Raw genomic sequence first — 17,292 nt, 5'->3', positions numbered from 1 at the left:
TGCAAAATCAACAGAGGCATAAACCAGGAAGATATCTTTTCCAAAGCTCTTTGCTATCATCATGGGGAATAACCTGCATAGACTCCAAATGGCAGAGGGATTCCCAATAGATTTTGGAATTCTCCAGATTTTTTTTCCTTTGCTGATGACATTGAGAAGTTTGTGCATTTTCCATGTTGTCTAGCAAAATTTATGAAGTTGGATGAACAATTGATTCAGTCTATAGATTTACCTTGGATAGCCATCAAAGATAAGACACTGGTCAGAGTCCAAGTTTGAATAAAAGGGAGGAACAGTGCTAGATTTCATTTGGGAAATTATGCAGCCCTTTCAATGGTCCCGAGTTTCTCTTTATTGAAAAAATTGATTTTTAAACACCAATATTATCCTTGTGATCCTATGTTTTTTGCAAACTGTAGAATGTCATGTTCATAAAAGAATTACAATTATAGGTAGCCTTCCATGCCCAAGATGAGAAGATGTGGCTAGGTTATGAATTTTATACTGATAGAAGTTGCCCTATCACATTAGAGAGATCATGGATTTATCAAAGTATATCACATCTAAGTCTCAACATAATGAGATAAGTGATCATTCAAAATTATTTTTAAAAACACTGTCTTTGTAAAGAACTTCCCTCATAATAACCCCAGGAGGTAGGTGCTGCAAATATTATGATTCACATTTTGTAGAGGAAGAGGACAAGACCCCAAGGATAATAACAATAGCACATATTACTATAATGCCTTAGTTTTCCCATAACAAACTTGTCAAGTAAATGGGGTGGTGGAAATATTATTCTCATTTTTCAGATAAGAAAAATTAGTCTCTGAGGGAAGAAGTAATGTACCATTCTTTGAACTACTCATAAGTACATGGATCTGGAATTCTTATTACTTCTTTTGACTCCACCTAAAAATTAAAGGCTTTCCCTTATATTGTCAATGAATGGAAAATGCCCTGACCATTACTTGATTTATCCACCAGTTAAGTGAACATTCAATCCTTGGTTGTAGTTAGATCACAGACTCTACAAAGACAATTGTCTAATGACTTAATGCTAAATCTTAATACATGATGGCTTTGCCCAAGGAAAAGGAGCTAAGGCCATTTTAGCAGATACTTACTTGATGCAAGATGGAGTTTGGGGAAAGGTGATGGCTGAGACGGAGAGGGAGATATTAATGCTGGAGCAAAGTAAACTGCAAAGGAAAAGGGTAGTTCATTTAAAACAATGAAAAAGCTTGCCTTGAAATATAAATAAATACATAGGAGTTTGATTTGGATGAGACATTATTGGTCATCTAGAAATAGAATAAGAGAATTGAGAATTTCAAGGTTGGAAGAGACCTCAGGAACAGTTTAATCTAATCTCAAAACAAAAGAAATCCTCAGTAAAGCACATTTAACTGGTAGTTATCCAGCCTTTGCTTGAAAAAATCTAGTGAGACTCCCCACTATTTCCCAAGATAGTCCATTCAACTTTTTAATGGCTCTAAATGTTAGAGAGTTTTCCCTCTTATTGAATAAATTTGCCTCTTTGCAATTTCCAGTCCATTTCTTCTAGTTTGGGGCTGCTGATGCCAAACAACAAATTTCATCTCACTTCAATATAATGATCTTTCCAATACTTGAAGATGGGCTCTGTCTGGCTAAATCACTTACGTGTTCTTTAAAGCCCAGTTCCTTTATCTCAAAAATGAGAGGGTTAGGTTAAATTGCTTTTATTGTCCCCTTTGTCTCTAAATCTCTGTGGAGTCATGTTTCCCAGGCTAATCCTCAATCCTTCAATTGAGTCTTTAATTACAAAGACTGAAAATCTATCAATCTGGTGGCTATCTTCTGAATGCTTTCTAGTGTCATTCCTAAAAGGATGAGCTTATAAAATGGTATATTATAGCTATCTTGTGTCTAAAATGAGGAAGGTGATACCTTTGTTTGCCACACACAGAGTACCAAGACCCATTTTGGGATCCATATTTCAAGAAGAAATGAATGAACTGCCACACAACCTGAACCAGGTGGTTAGGCTAGTTGCTATGTCATATGAAGGATAATATGTCTGGTGAAGAGACTTTGAGTGAACACAGCCACTGTTAGTCAGTCAGGCAATAAATATTCATTAAACACCTACTATGTGCTAGATTCTGCCCTAAGTGCTTGGGAAAATAAATAGAAAAGAAGGGCAATCCCTGTCCTTCAAGAAGCTCAAAATTTATGATTTTGAAGGCTTGTTCTCAATAAGGTTGTGAAAGAGTTTTAATTCTTAATTAAGCAGTGAACTTTAATTTGAGGAAGCAGTAAATGACTTCAAGAACAAAAAAAAATATCATTGTTAGCATAAGAAAGCCTTGGTTCTAACTGCATAAGAGGATCTTGCTGATGAGAGAAAGAATGTAAATAATGAGAGGAACTTAGGGTAGCCATAGTTTCTTTGTTGTTCCTTTGCTGTTTGATGGATTTCATTTTATCTCCTTGTGCTGGGGATGTGTAAAAACCTGTGTGTGAAAAGCTCTGTGGGAAGAGATCACTAAATTTCAGTCTTTCTGGTCTCTCTTCCCTATATGCTTAGTAAAAGTTTTTTTTTTTTTCTGAGTATAATTCACTGCTGTTAGATTCTTTATTTTTTATTTAAACTCCTACCTTTTCTCTTAGAATTAATACTGTGTATTTGTTCCAAGGCAGAAGAGAAGTAAGGGTTAGGCAATGGGAGTTGGGTGACTTACCCAGGGTCACAGAGGAAGGGAATTTGATTTGAACCCAGGACTTCCTGTCTCTGAGCTTGGCATTCAATCCACTAAGTCACCTGGGTGCTGCCTACATTATTTCTTTATCATTATTTAGAAAAAGTATTAGACTTTGGTCTGAATGGCCCCAGAAGATATGCTTAGTGGCCAAGTGTGCAGGCTTCAGACAAGCAATTTTTGCCTTATTATTCACAAATATTTCCTAAAGGAATTCTTCAGAAGTCAAATGGGTCACCATTTTGACATTAGGCAAGGGGCAGTCATATGGCCCATGAGCCTTGAAGATGTTTGTTCATTTCAGATCTGCTGTTGCAGGGAAAGATAAATGCATAAGCCAGACTGATGGATAATGGATTTTCTGGGACTCTAATGTTGAAGAAATCTGTATAGTCTTGCATTTTTTAACCAAGAGAATTTCCATTTTCTGTGTGATGCTCTATAGTGAGTTAATCTGTCTGTATCCATTCTTGTCCAGCTTAGAAATAGGAACTTTGTGCTGAGAAACTGGACTTCCACATGGACTCTACAGAACTCCAGGAGACCAGAGCAGGGTGGATAATAGATATCAACTTGTCAAGGTAGCTTTGGTTGAGAGGTTGGAGTCAGAAGGTGATTGGAAAGTTTTTCTCTATAGTGTATCTATATATTGCTTCTCAGTTATGCAATTATTTTAGTGATGTAATTAAAATGATCGAACTATGAACTTGAGACAAAGATGATTTGTAGACAATATGAAGAATCTAAAAGAAAATGACTGTGTGTGTGTGTGTGTGTGTGTGAGAGAGAGAGAGAGAGAGAGAGAGAGAGAGAGAGAGAGAGAGAGAGAGAGAGAGAGAGAGAGATGGGAGAGGATGAACTAATGAGACACCAATCTAGTATTAATTTAAACATTTTAGATGGATGCAGGTAATGGTGTGTACAACTTTTTCAAAGAGGAATGAACTTACCAGTGTATGGCTGTTTTGGTGCATGTGCTTTGGTTGGTCCTGGAGTATTTGTCCCTGGAGTATATGTTCCTTTGGTGAGACCAGAGAGAAATAAGATTCAATGTCTTTAATCAATCGGTCACCAATCATTAAAGTACACACTATGTTTTAGGTACTGTCTTATGTTCCATGTACAAAGACAAGATGAAAAAGAAGGAGTCCCTGACCTCAAAATCATGAAATTTTTTTTGGGGGGAAATAGCGTGTACATATAGAAGTATATCATTGTTGTTGAGTCATTTTGAGTTATTTCCAATTCTATGTGTCCTTATTTGGGATTTTCTTGGCAAATATACTGGAATGGTTTGCCATTTCCTTACAGTTCATCATTTTATTTTATTCTCCAAATGGTCCAAAGGTTATATAATTTCATCAATGTGGATATTTTCTCCATTGATACAGATCACAGCCTATCCACACCTGCCCATTCAGTTATGACTTTTGGTCATGTGCTCCTGTAAGTTAACACAAAGGGGTCAACTCAGCATCCTGGAGACCTTGCCCATTTTCTCTCAACGTCGTGAGGATCTCAGTGGCTCACATTCTCCAATTCATTTCCAGATGAGAAACCAGGGCAAAAAGAGTTAAGTGACTTGTAGTGTCACACAGCCAGTAAGTGTCCAAGGCCAGATTTGAATTCAGGAAGATGAATCTTCCTCATTCCAAACCTAGTTCTCTATCCACTGTACCACAGAGCTGCCCCAAGCATGTACAAGACCCACACCAAAGAGATACTACAACATAAGCTGGGTTGCAAGGAACATAGGCAACAGCAGCTGGAGAAACAAAGACAAGCCTTCAGCAGAAGGCAGCATTTTGCTGTGTTCTAAATAAAGCAAATCATTCTAAAAGGCAGAGTTGCAATCCTTAAAGAATAGGAGTCAGTCAATGTGGTGGTAAAGAGAAAGGAACAGAATATCATCTGTAAGAAACTACAAGGGCAGCTTAGTTGAACTGTAGAGTGTGTGCATGGTGAGCTCCAAAAAAGCCACTAAAAGGATCCTGGGGGTTAGGAACTCTTCAGTTTCCCAGCTCCATCAGCCCTGAGTCAGACCTCAGCCTAGAAAGTCTAACCCTATGGAAAGTCTAGTCCCTTCGCTCATCAAAGGGGGATATTAATAGAGCAGAAAGACCTTGAAATGTGGCTCATTACAGCACTCACTTAGACATCCTTCCTATGGACCAGGAGGTCCTCATTTCATAAAGAGATGGGGCCTCATCTATCTATGGCAATTTGAGAGGAATAATTCTGCCTGGGGTACCTCTCTGAAACCTCTACGATAATGAGCTCCCCTGCTACCTGCTCTCAATGCCCTGGCCCAGGTGCAAGGGAACACTGGCAAAATGTCCTGACAGCCTTTCCAGAGAAGCATCATAGAGACCCAACATGAAGCCCGTGATTCATCCATCACCAGCTCCATGTTCAGCCTGAGCAGCCTTCATTTGCCTCTGGAATAGCTTATTGGGTCCTGGAGAGCATGATTTATGTGATGCCTGATAATGACAAGAAAAGTGTCAACAGAGTTATGGGCTAATGGGAGGCTTTTCTCTTTCCAAACAACTCTACAGGATGTTCTGTTTACTGCATTTCTCCTCTTGAAGCTAGTGGCACAATTTATATGCTCCTAAACTGCCAAGCTATTACTTAGCTACTCTCCTGGAGATGTTAGTCCCTTGGAAAACAAAACAAAAACAAAAAAGGACAGAACAGACCCGATTCTTCCTTGAGACAGCTCATTGGATGCAATATTAACTTTTAGTCAATGGCTGTTGAAGACAACCCAGTGAATTCATTACTTCTTGTTTCAGGTCTATTTATTCCATCTCCTCAATGGGAAATGCATCATGATATGCTGCTCTTTCAAGAGCTGGATCTGGAGTCAGAGGATCTGGGTTTGAAATTTGGATCTGATACCTTTGCAATTATTAGCACTCCCCTTCATCTTGCTGGCCCTCATTTCCTTTGTTTATAAATGAGGATAATACTTAAACTACCTATTTCAGAGTGGTTATAAGGATGAAACAATTGAATAAGCGTGCATTAATAGAAGTTAGTGTTAAGTTTGGCAAAGTGCTTTACGAATATTATCTCACTTGATCCTTACAACAGTCCTGGAGGAAGGTGCTTTTATTATCCCCATTTCACAGAAGAGGAAAGGGATGTAGACAGAGGTTAAGTACTTGTGTGAGGTTGACAGTCTCTAAGTGTCGAAGAGAGGAATCTAAGTTTCAACTTTAGCTAGCAATACCTGTAATTGCAATAACTACAGGTCTTTCCAATAAGCTCAGTGATAAAGGAAGAATGTCCATTATCACTATTATTAGTCAATATAGTGCTAGAAATGCTAACTATAGCAATAAGATAAGAAAAAAGAAATTGAGGGAATACATATAAACCATAAGAAAGCAGAATAATCACTTTTTGCAGATAATTTTTGTTATTGTTTAGTTGTTTCGATCTTGTCCAACTCTTTGTGATTCCATTTGGGATTTTCTTGGCAAAGATATTGGAGTGGTTAGCCATTTCCTTCTTTAGCTAATTTTACAAGTGAGAAAACTAAGGCAGACAGGGACAAGTGACTTGTCCAAGGCCGTACAACTACTAAGTGACTGAGGCTGGATTTGAGCTCAGGTTTTCCCTACTATACTCTATACCTGGCTCTTTATCCACTGAGTCACCCTGCTGCCCTATATAGATGATATAATGGTTTAATTAGAGAATCTTAGAAAGGCAACTAAAAAAAAGACAGTAAAACAATTAACAAACTCAGCAAAGTTGTAGGATATAAAACAGTGATGGTAAACCATTTAGAGACTGCATGCTGTGCCCCATCCCTACCTTTACCCCAGACATAAGTTTACTGGACAGAGGGGTGGATGAAGTGAAAATATGTCCCCAGTGCTGTAGAGAAGGGGGAGGGAGCAGCTCCCCTAAGTCTCTCTGCCTTTCCAGTAATTAACTCTGGCAGGCTATGGCTCTTGTTCCCACAGAGGGGCTCTGCATGCCCCTTTTGGCATGTATGCTATAGGTTTGCCATCACAAACCACACAAATCATAAGCATCTCTGTATATTAGCAATAAAATCCTGCTGGAAAAGACAAAGAAATTCTACTTAAAATTAATTGAGAAAGTATAAAATATCTGGGAGCCAATACACACAGAAACTATATGAACACAATTATGAAACATTTTATATAAAGACAGACTTATATAAATTGGAAAAATATTAATAGGTCATAGGAAGACCGAGTCACACTTTGTAGCTAGAGGAATTTGTATTTTGGAAAATAAAGAAGAGCCACCTAAGGATTATGAGCCAGACAATATTATCAGACCAGTGTCTTAGGTAGGTTGTTTTGGCAACTATGTGGTAGATGGATGAGAGCAAAGAGACACTGGAAGCAGGAAGCTCAATAGGTGAGCTATTAAATATAATGAAATTGAATTATTCAGTATTTTTTTGTCAGGATTGCCAAAGACTTGGTTCTATGACCATATCATTTAAGTATATATATTCATTTAAAATGAGAATTCGAATGACAATCACTTGCATGACCATTCTGTAGGTAATTCCAGACATTTCTAAATTCTAGGCTTTGATAATTTAATGGAGAGATTATTTGCTATTCAGGATTGCCCAAAATCCATGAGCAGTCTGCTACCAAAGTATTTCTCCCTCAGCACAACTGTATTTCATCAACATGTAAGCCTTGGAGAAGTTAATCCCCATTAAATCCACCAGTCTACCACTCAAACATATAATAATTAACCTTTGACTGTTTCATAAATCCCACTGAAAAGTCACAGGCTGTTATGCTGAGTGAGAGTAAAACAAGTTAATAAAGGAGACAAGCTATAACAATTTTATAAGGCAGGAGAGATTGATATGAATGGCACTAGCTTAACTTGGCCTCTTAGGAAAAAATCTGAAGCCAGAGTGGAGAGAGAATGAAAACAGTGTCAGCCAATGGAAAACAATGACATCATCGGTATTCAGTCTGATTGGTCCAGGTCTTTCTAGGGCTGGTATGTTACTGAGCTAGTGTGTATGTCCTCTGTAGTGACAAGATCTGGAAGACAGAAACAGCTTCTGAACACTGCAAAGAGAATTTAGAATCAACCAAAGGCCCCACATGAGTGATCAAAACAAATTCTGGAGCTTTAGTCCTAAAACTTTGTTGGATGGGAATAGGACTTGGGCTTCAGGAAGTACCAAAGAAACTACCTAGTAGCAAAGGAGGGTAGTATGGAATTCTAGGAACCTTTGCCTAGGCAGTGGGCTCCAGTGGAAAGAGCACACAAGATGGTGGAATCTTAGAGGAGCAAGGAGCCTTGGAAGCCACCCTGTCCACCCTATACTTGAACAGCAACATAGCCAATGAATAGTGGTCAGGTCTTTGATTGAAGAACTCTGATGAAGGAGAACCTCTACTACCTCCTGAAGTAGCTCATTTTACTCATGTTATTCAGTCATTTCAGTCATGTCTGACTCTTCATGACCTCATTTGGGGTTTTCTTGGCAAAAATAATGGAGTGGTTTTCCATTTTCTTTTCCAGCTCATTTTACAGATCAGGAAACTGAGACAAATTATGTTAAGTGAAGTGTCTAAGGCCATACAACTAGTGTCTGAGCTAGATTTGGACTTGGGAAAATGAGTCTTCCTTACTTAAGGCCAGGCAGTTTATATATTATGCCACTTAGTTGCCCTGTTCTGCTCCTAGATGTTTTATTGGAAATCTTTCCTGACAATCAGCTTAGTTCTACTTCTTTGCACATCTTCTACTCATTGCTCTGACCAATAGAATAAGAATAAATCTGGGGCCAAATAGAATAAGAATATATCTTTTCTTCTTAAATATGTAAAAATAGCTAAGTAATCTTTTCTTCAGGATGATTATTTCTAGTTCTTTAGGCATATCTTTTTGCTGATGTTAGGGAGTTGGAGGGAATAGAATGCTGAGACAAAATCCTGAGTTCAAATTCAGATTTATATCATTTCTAGCTGATTGATGATAGCTGAAGATGATAACTCACTTAACCTCTCCCAGTCTCAGTTTCTTCATCTGTAAAATGGAAATAATAATTATACCTATGACCCAGGGTTGTTTTGAGGATTTAATGAGATAATAGTTGTAAGGTGCCTAGCACTGTACTTGGAACATATTAGGAGCTTAATAAGCACTCATTCCCTTCTTTCTTCTAATCTTCCTACAGGTCTTGCCTTTTCCCCACTCCCTTAAGTACTAAGGGCTCCTAAATTGTACTTTCTTTTCTCCAAATCCCCAAAGTGGGGCACTATGGAGACTATGAAGAGAGTGCTTTCAATCCAATGATCTATGGTTCTTCTTGCTTAGTAGCAGTTAATTCCTCTGCAATATCTCACTAATCGTATTTAAGATTACTTATATAGATTTAGAGCTAGGTGAGATCTTGGAGATATTCTAGACTAACATCATTATCTTTTGTTGTTCTTGTGGTGGTGGTTCAGTCATTTTTCAGTCCTGGCTGCCTCTTTGTGACTCCATTTGGGATTTTCTTGGCAAAGAGACTGGAGTGGTTTGCCATTCCTTTCGTCAGGTCATTTTATAGATGAAGAAACCAAGATAAATAATGTTAAGTGAATTGTCCTGAATCACACAGTTAGTAGGCTTTTTAGGTCAGATTTAAACTGAGGTCTTCCTGACTCCAGATCTGGCCATTCCCAGATAAATTATTTGCCTAAGGACATACGGACAATAGGTATCAGATATAAGATGGCCAACTTGTGCTATTTTCATTATAGAAGGTTGTGTGACTCAGGAAGCCACTTTCTCTTTGTTCCTTATCCATAAAATGGGGAAAAGGTGGGATTAGATGGCTTCCCAATCCCCGGACTGCTCTAGGTCTAGAATTCCTCCAGGATGCGTGATTGACTACATCTCATGACTGAGGACGTAATTTACCTGACATTAGGGCTATTCATTGATGGCTCAGTCTGTGGATGCTGGACGTGGGCATCAGGAATAACAGGGTTTTATTTTACCTCAAATACTAATTGTATAACCTTTTTCAAGTCAATTAACCTCTCTGAACCTCAGTTTCATAATCTGGAAAACAAGGACAGTGACAGTTATTAACTGATAGGCATTGGTGTGCATTCGATTGTGGGTTAGGCATGCCATCATACCCTGGGAGAGAATTTCTATTTGTGTATCTACCCTCACAAAGTTGCTGTGAGGATCAAATGTGATAACATTTGCAGGTCAAATACGGCATTGTAGATACAGTGCTAGACATGGAGTCAGGAAGGTCTGAGTTCAAATGCAGTCTTCAAATTAGCTGTGTGACCCTGGGCAAGTCACTTAACCATTCTGTGGCAGTTTCCTCATCTCTAAAATGGGGATAATAACAGGATCTTTCTCTCAGGGTTGTTGTGAGCATAAAATGAGGTAATATTTATAAAACAATTTGCAAAACTTAGAGTGCTATGCAATGCTAATAATAACAGTTATTAAAGCATCATCTGTTAGGAGATTCAATGGAATTTAAGTCTAGAAAATTTACATTTGAATTCTGTTTCAGATAAATGACTGTGAGGAAGTAATTTAACATTTCTGTGTCTCTGTTTCCTCAGCTGTAAAATGTGACTAACAATAGCATCTACCTTCCAGGATTGTTTGAAAATCAAATGCGATATTTATTATATTTAAAGTGCTTCACAAGCCTTAATAAAGTACCACATATGGTAAATGTCAATTATTATAATTCTGATTGAAATATACTTGTTTATTTGGTGGACTGATTACCTCCTGAGAAGGATTTTTACCTGGGAGCAGAAATTCTCTGGTCATGTCTTCTCCCTGCTTGGAAGGGGTGAGAGTGTCGGATGATGGAGAGGAATTCACTGCTGAAAATCAAGAAGAAAGAAAGGAAACTTAGGATTGGAAATGAATTTCCTGGGAGACAAAAAAGACAGATGGAGCCAGACACAGAAAGAGTGGATGGGAAGAGATGAACCTTTGTAATATGACCAGCATACTGTGATGTATACAAAAGTGAGTTCGGAATCAAGAGATGCAAATTCTAGGTCTGGATCCTACTTTTCTACATACATTGGAAGACTTAATAAACTCTAGTGGCTCCCCATCACCTCCAGGAGAAAGTACAAAATCCTCTGTTTAGCAATCAAAACCATTTATTACCACACCCCCACTTTTCTAGTCTTCTTACACCTCCCTCCGTTTACATAGTCTTTATTTGGTGACATTGGCCTCCTGGATGTTCCTTGATTGAGATATTTTCCCTCTTGACTCCAGGCCTTTTTACTGTCTGTTCCCCAAGGCTAGAATACTCCTCCTTCTTATCTCTGACTCATAGTTTTCCCAAGTAAAATCCCACCTCCTTTAGGAAGCCATCCTCCATCTCTCATAATCCTAGAGCTCCCCCCTCTTGAATATTTCCTATTTATCTTGCACATAGGTGACTTGTACAGTGGTTGTTTGCATACTATCTTTGATCATTAGACCATGAGATCCTTAAGACAGGGATTTTTTTTCTTTCTTTTTTTTCTTTTTCTTTTCATTGTATCTGGAGTTTTTTGTACAATGTCTGACACATAGAAGACACTTACTATGTGCTTATTGACTAAGGGCAAACCAATTAACCTCAGTTCCTCATCCATAGAGTAAAGAAACCTGTAATACTTATTAGAGTTGCTGTGTGGAAAAGTATGGCTCAAATCACCATGTACACATATACCCGTATGTACATATTTATGTGTAAATTATTATAAAATAAAAAGGAGAAGTGGAGGCAGAGAGAAGGAAAAAGGACACAGGAGTGATAGAATAGACAGGAAAGGAAAGGGCAAACAATTACTTCTTTGAAAAATTATTTTCTGTCCACCACAGTTCATTTTGTAGGTATCTCTTCCACACTGCAACTTTCCTCATTACAGTTTTGCTATATCACAGGTTGGCATAAGAAATTAAATGAGAATTTTGAGGAGTTTTGTGGAAGCTGCAGATGATACATGAAGGCCAGCACACAGCAAAGAAAAAATTTAAAAACTCAGAAATACATAAAATATATGCATAGTAGTATTTTAAAATATTAGCATAATGCCATAAATATACACAATTTCCAAAATTTTACAAAAAGTTAATGCAAACACATTATAAAAGAAAAAGAAAAAAATCAGGCTTTTCTCTGGTATTGTAAAAATGGAGATTTGAACCCCAGACTTCAATCCCTATAAGTTCTTGCTAGTTCCCAGAATTCCCTATAATCTCACCTGGGTCCCCACCTGGGCGAGAACACAATTTGTATTTAAACTGGCTGCAATGCCTACTTCGGCCTCTCTCTCTTCCTCCACTTGAAACATTGCAACATGTAGTAATTAGGCTGTGAATGGACTAATCAGCCCTAGGCAAATGGCTTATTATCTTGTATCCTTGATTTCTAATAATCATTAATAAGCCTCATAAAATATAATATTTTATCAGTAGAAACTACATTTAACTTTTACAGTCTGGCAACCAAATGGGATAAGAGAAAAACTCAATTAAAAAAAAAAGATAGCCTAGATAAATTTCTTTTAAGCCATGTTTCTCCAAGGCTTTTCAGAAAAGCCTCTTGATCAGCTTGAGCTGCCTGCAGCCATCTGCTTCAGACTTTCTTGATTCAATAGCCCTGCCCGCCCGGCCTGGCCCAGCCTGGTCAGGCTCCTGCTGCCTGCTTCTGCGCTCCTGCAATCCGGACCCAGATAGCTCTCCCGATCCTTACCTACCCAGACCCAGCCCAGCTGATCTCCAGCCTCTGAGCCAGATCGCCCCAGGCTGCTGGTAGCAGACCCAATTTCTTCAGGATAAAAAAACCAGCTGGTAAAAATGGGGGTGTTCTTTCTTTAGGCTATAATTAGCCTCCATGTGGACTGGGGGCAGGGGATCACAGAAGGGGAGAAGGAAGAGAAGGAAGAAACTTTTCTAAACAGGAAGTTACAAGCATGGGGTATTTAAAAGGATATCTTTTGAGTGCATTGGTCTTTTTATTTATCTCCCCAGATGGTTCCTTATCATTGGAAGTACCTGAGGAATCTTTAAATTTACTCCTTATAATTCTCTCAGAGAGTCAGGAGAAAATTTAAACTCCCTGCAATTCTTAGGCCCAGTTTGAGATTCCTAAAATCCACCCTCACTATGGGGAGGCAGCTCAGTGGCTCAGTGGATTGAGAGCCAGGCCTAGAGACGGGAGGTCCTGGGTTCTAATCTGACCTCAGATACTTCCTGGCGGTGTAGCCCTGGGTAGGTCATTTAACCCCCATTGCCTACCCCTTACCAATTTCTGCCTTCTGACAATAGGCATCTAAATGGATAAAAAACCAAGGAACTTTAAAGAGACTGGAGATTATATTTTTAAGGCATTTCAGACTCCATGTTTTATAAAAATCTCTGTATCCTATTGCATTTTACTGATTGCTTTGTTTAAGATTTAACTTTGTGATTTAAGTTCATATTTTAAATTCATATATTGCTGCATTCAGTACTATTTTGTTACACTGGATCATTTTAATGTATTGGGTTTTAACTACTGTTGAATTCTGTTGCTTTTCCCCTATAACCATATTGAACAAACATTATTGAGTAGGCCCATATAAAAACAGCTTTTCTATTTTTGATATTGTAAATTGTCACATAGAGGATGGATAGACTTCATAAAAACTGGTTACAATTGTATAACAACCTTTGAAAAATTTAATGAGCTAAATATCTCAAATTGATTTTAAGGGGTCTTTAGACATGATTTTTAGAATTTTTTTTAACAGTCTCTGGTCATTTTACCTGCTTCTTCTAACAGAAGGTAAGGTCCATTTTAGTAGCTGAAGTGAAATACAATTATAATCTCCACCTCCCACATTTATAAAAATGTGAACGGATGGGACACCACAGTCTCATACCAAGGAGCTGGGAAGTTAATCCCTGGGCATATAATACCCCTGGAGCACTCCCAAAAGAGGAACATCTCTCATTTATGACTCTTCAGCTCACTTTAGCCAACATCAACAGTACAGAGGTTTGAGTTTTTCCTAGACTCCTCTGCCACATTTTTTAAATGATATCTAGATTTCTTGATGATGTTCTAGACCCAAAATAAGTTTTACTTTGTTTAAAAATATGTTTACCAAGGTTGAAAGATTTGCTATGCTTGTAAAATTGTGACAAATATCCATCAGTTCATAGGCTTTTAAAAATGCTATACAGCAACTTATGTGAACAATGATAGTTATTGTAATTAACTGGATTATTGAGAATTTGGGGGATATTGATACCTACATATTTATACTACTGTTCTTTATTAAAAAAAACTGTTACTTTGTGAAATTCATTTGCTTGTACTCACAGTGAATCATGGCCAGATATGAAGAGGAAATAGATCTCATTTTTGGTGAGAAAGCCTTGAATTCTATATTTCTTTAGCTGACACAGTGTGTCAATGATTATAAGCTATATTTTTGAATTTTAAAACTCTTTTATTATTATATTTTTCTTGCATGTGCAAAATGCTATTTCAGTTTTTTTCTCTCCTTTTTATATTTGAAGTACATGTCACCAGTATTAAGATTTTCCTTAACTTTTTTGATTTATCAGTAATATAAGTTTAAAATACATTTGTTATAATGTCAATGCATGCCCCCAAAGCTTTAGACTATGAAATTGATGCCATTAATTGTTTAAAAAAATTATGGGACTTTGCTTAATGATTCTGTCTGATTTCAGGACAAGATAATACAAAAAGAGCCATTGTACAGGGCCAAAGAAGCACAAAGATAAACCTGATTAGTGCCAAAGAGAGCATAGGTAAAAAAAAAATAGAAGAAACCAATTCAGGAAGCATTGATGCATTTCTAAGCCAATACAAAGTACTTGAACCTAGTGTGAAGACTCAAGGTTATGATGCTTAACATACGTTAAGATGTAGGCCTTCCTTGTATCTACACTTTTCTTGAAAATATTTACAGATGAGTATCTCAAATTTGGCTCCTACCTGGCCCCTATAATCTAGTCCATTTTCTGTCTTTTCATCATGTGGCAACTTTCTGTAGTCCTGGCTACTGACTGGGTAAATGCTTAATTGCTTATATAATTTTAATTGGGCCCTGATTCAAGGACCTGTTATAGATTTATTTTTCCTTTACTTAGAATTTTTACACATAAGACTTTGATAGTCTATATTTTCATCCAGAAATTATCTTTTTTATTTGGATTTTTCTGATGTCTTTTTAATTTCTCTTGTCAATTGATTCATAAACCTCATAACTCAGCCATGCATCCCTAAATAATCCCTGTATTTTTCAATCACCCTCTTCAAGGGGGGAATGTAAAAATAATATTATTTTAAATTGCAAAGTTTAAATTCCTTTTGAGAAGAATTTTAGGTTAAGAAACATGATACCTCTCTGAATCCAGAAACTGAACTGTTTGGAGAAGACACCATGAAGATGCCTCCAGATCACAAGCTGCATGAGAAGATCAAGAATGAACTTTGGGTATTTGTATGTACACTTTCATGCCAAAGGGGACTTCCCCACTAACTGGCTTTTTGTTAATGCATCTAGCAATTATTGGTTTTGTTCTTTTTTCCTCTTATCCTCAATTTATTGTAATCTTTAAGTTGATTATATTTTCATGATCCTTTTGAGGAAACTGGTTACCCAATAACGATCAAAGGGGTGAATGTAAAAATGGAGATTTGAACCCCAGACTTCAATCCCTATAAGTCCTTGCTAGTTCCCAGAATTCCCTATAATCTCACCTGGGTCCCCACCTGGGCGAGAACACAATTTTTATTTAAACTGACTGAGACTCCTACTTCGGCTGCTCTGTCTTCCTCCACTTGAAACATTGCAACATGTAGTAATTAGGCTGTGAATGGACTAATCAGCCCTAGGCACATGGCTTATTATTTTGTATCCTTGATTTCTAATAATCATTAATAAGCCTCATAAAATATAATATTTTATCAGTAGAAACTACATTTAACTTTTACAGTACAGTGGGAGGGTCAAAAATTTTTATGCCCCCTCCAAAAAACAAACAGAAAAAAGGGAGAAGAAAAGTTTCAATAAATATGTTCTTATGAAATGTGAATGTCATATTCCATGATAATCATATTTCAGAATTTGTTTATCCTTTTTTTTAGTTTCCTTTTTTTTTGTTTGTGATTACAAAACAAGCTACTATATTTTTGTAACATGAGTCCTTTTACCTTTTCTTTGATCTCTTTGGATGTATGTATTATCACTGGTCATGGACTGTACAAAGTTTAGTGACCTTAGGGGCATAGTTTCCAGATAGCTTTCTAGAATGGCTAGGCTACTTCATGGCTCCACCAACAATGCATTAGTGTGACTGTTTTCCCAAAGCCCTTCCAACATTTTTCAATTTCCTCTTTAGTCATCTTTGCTAATCTGATGGATGTGAAGTAGAGCTTTTGAATTTCCTTACTTTGTATTTCTCTGATTATTAGTCAATTAGAGCATTTTTTTTCATATGATTGTAGATAGTTTTAATTTCTTCCCTTGGAAACCTAGTGTTTATATTTTTGACCATTCATCTGTTTGGGAATGTCTTTTGTATGGGGTGCTCAGGGAGGGGTAGTATCTCTGGTATGGAGGGCTTGTTGTGCCCTCCTAGGACAGCTCTCCAGCCTCTGACCCTCACCTGACACCCAGCTCTCACTTGTGGCTCCCAGTAGCTGCTAGCATGCGGCAGTGGCCACACCTCGGGCAACAGCTTCGACAGGCCAGCTAAACCTTGTGAGGGTAGCCATCTGGTCCTCGACCCCTGGTGAACCAGGGCTTTGCTCACCCAGCATGTGAAGACTGCTTCAGCGGAACAGACGGAAGAAACCAATAAGAAGGTTCAACGGCTGAGAGGGCGACGCAGCAAAGCACTGTGGAGTGCTCAGGGTGTGTTGGAGCACAAAAGACAACATGGCCATCCAATGCAGCTGAGGAAGTCTTCAGGTGTAACGACTTTTCGTACCACTGGACCCAGGCTTCCAATGCCGAGAGAGTGGGACTGTCTCTGTGCATCGGTTTTTCCACTTAAATCTCTTTCACGCACAAGTGTCTTTGTGCACACTCATCTATCATAGATGAAAACGCACAAAGACAATCATCATTCTCAGCTTCCGAGAGACTACTACCATCTTGGATATGAAAGTTTTATCAGCAAAATTTGCCACAAGGATTTTTTCTTAGTTACCCATTTCCTTCCTCTTCTTCATGGTATTGAATTTGTTTTTATAAAGCCTTTTAAATTATATATAATAAAATCTGTCAACTCTATATTCTGTGATCCTCTATCTTTCATTTGGCCAAGAATGCTTATTTAATTTTAATTTAGTTTTTAATTTAAAAATTTAAATTTAATTAATCATAGATTTCAAAGGTAATTTCTTCCTTGTGCCTTTAATTTTTTCATAATGTTATTTTTAAATTTCTAATTTGTCTATTTACTTGAAATTTATATGCATATGCATATGTTGTGAGATGTTGATCTATAAGGTCTGCCAGAC

The 17,292-nt window shown here is 37.6% G+C and overlaps 1 protein-coding gene across 1 annotated transcript in view; it reads right to left on the bottom strand.

Moving 5' to 3' along the window:
* The window catches only part of HHLA1 (HHLA1 neighbor of OC90), a 74,868-nt gene that overhangs the window by 26,134 nt on the left and 31,442 nt on the right, over nt 1-17,292 (bottom strand). Inside the window, exons 10-12 of the mRNA XM_056821021.1 lie at nt 10,541-10,621; nt 3,695-3,763; nt 1,128-1,202 (exon numbers count right to left, since the gene is read on the bottom strand). Of these exons, the coding sequence (XP_056676999.1) occupies nt 1,128-1,202; nt 3,695-3,763; nt 10,541-10,621 (225 nt within the window). The remainder of the gene's footprint in view (nt 1-1,127; nt 1,203-3,694; nt 3,764-10,540; nt 10,622-17,292) is intronic.

Source organism: Monodelphis domestica, chromosome 3 (assembly GCF_027887165.1).
Source record: "Monodelphis domestica isolate mMonDom1 chromosome 3, mMonDom1.pri, whole genome shotgun sequence".
Taxonomy (NCBI): Eukaryota; Metazoa; Chordata; class Mammalia; order Didelphimorphia; family Didelphidae; genus Monodelphis; species Monodelphis domestica.
The sequence above is the reverse complement of the archived record's forward strand: the minus strand, read 5'-3'. Positions and strand labels throughout refer to the sequence as shown.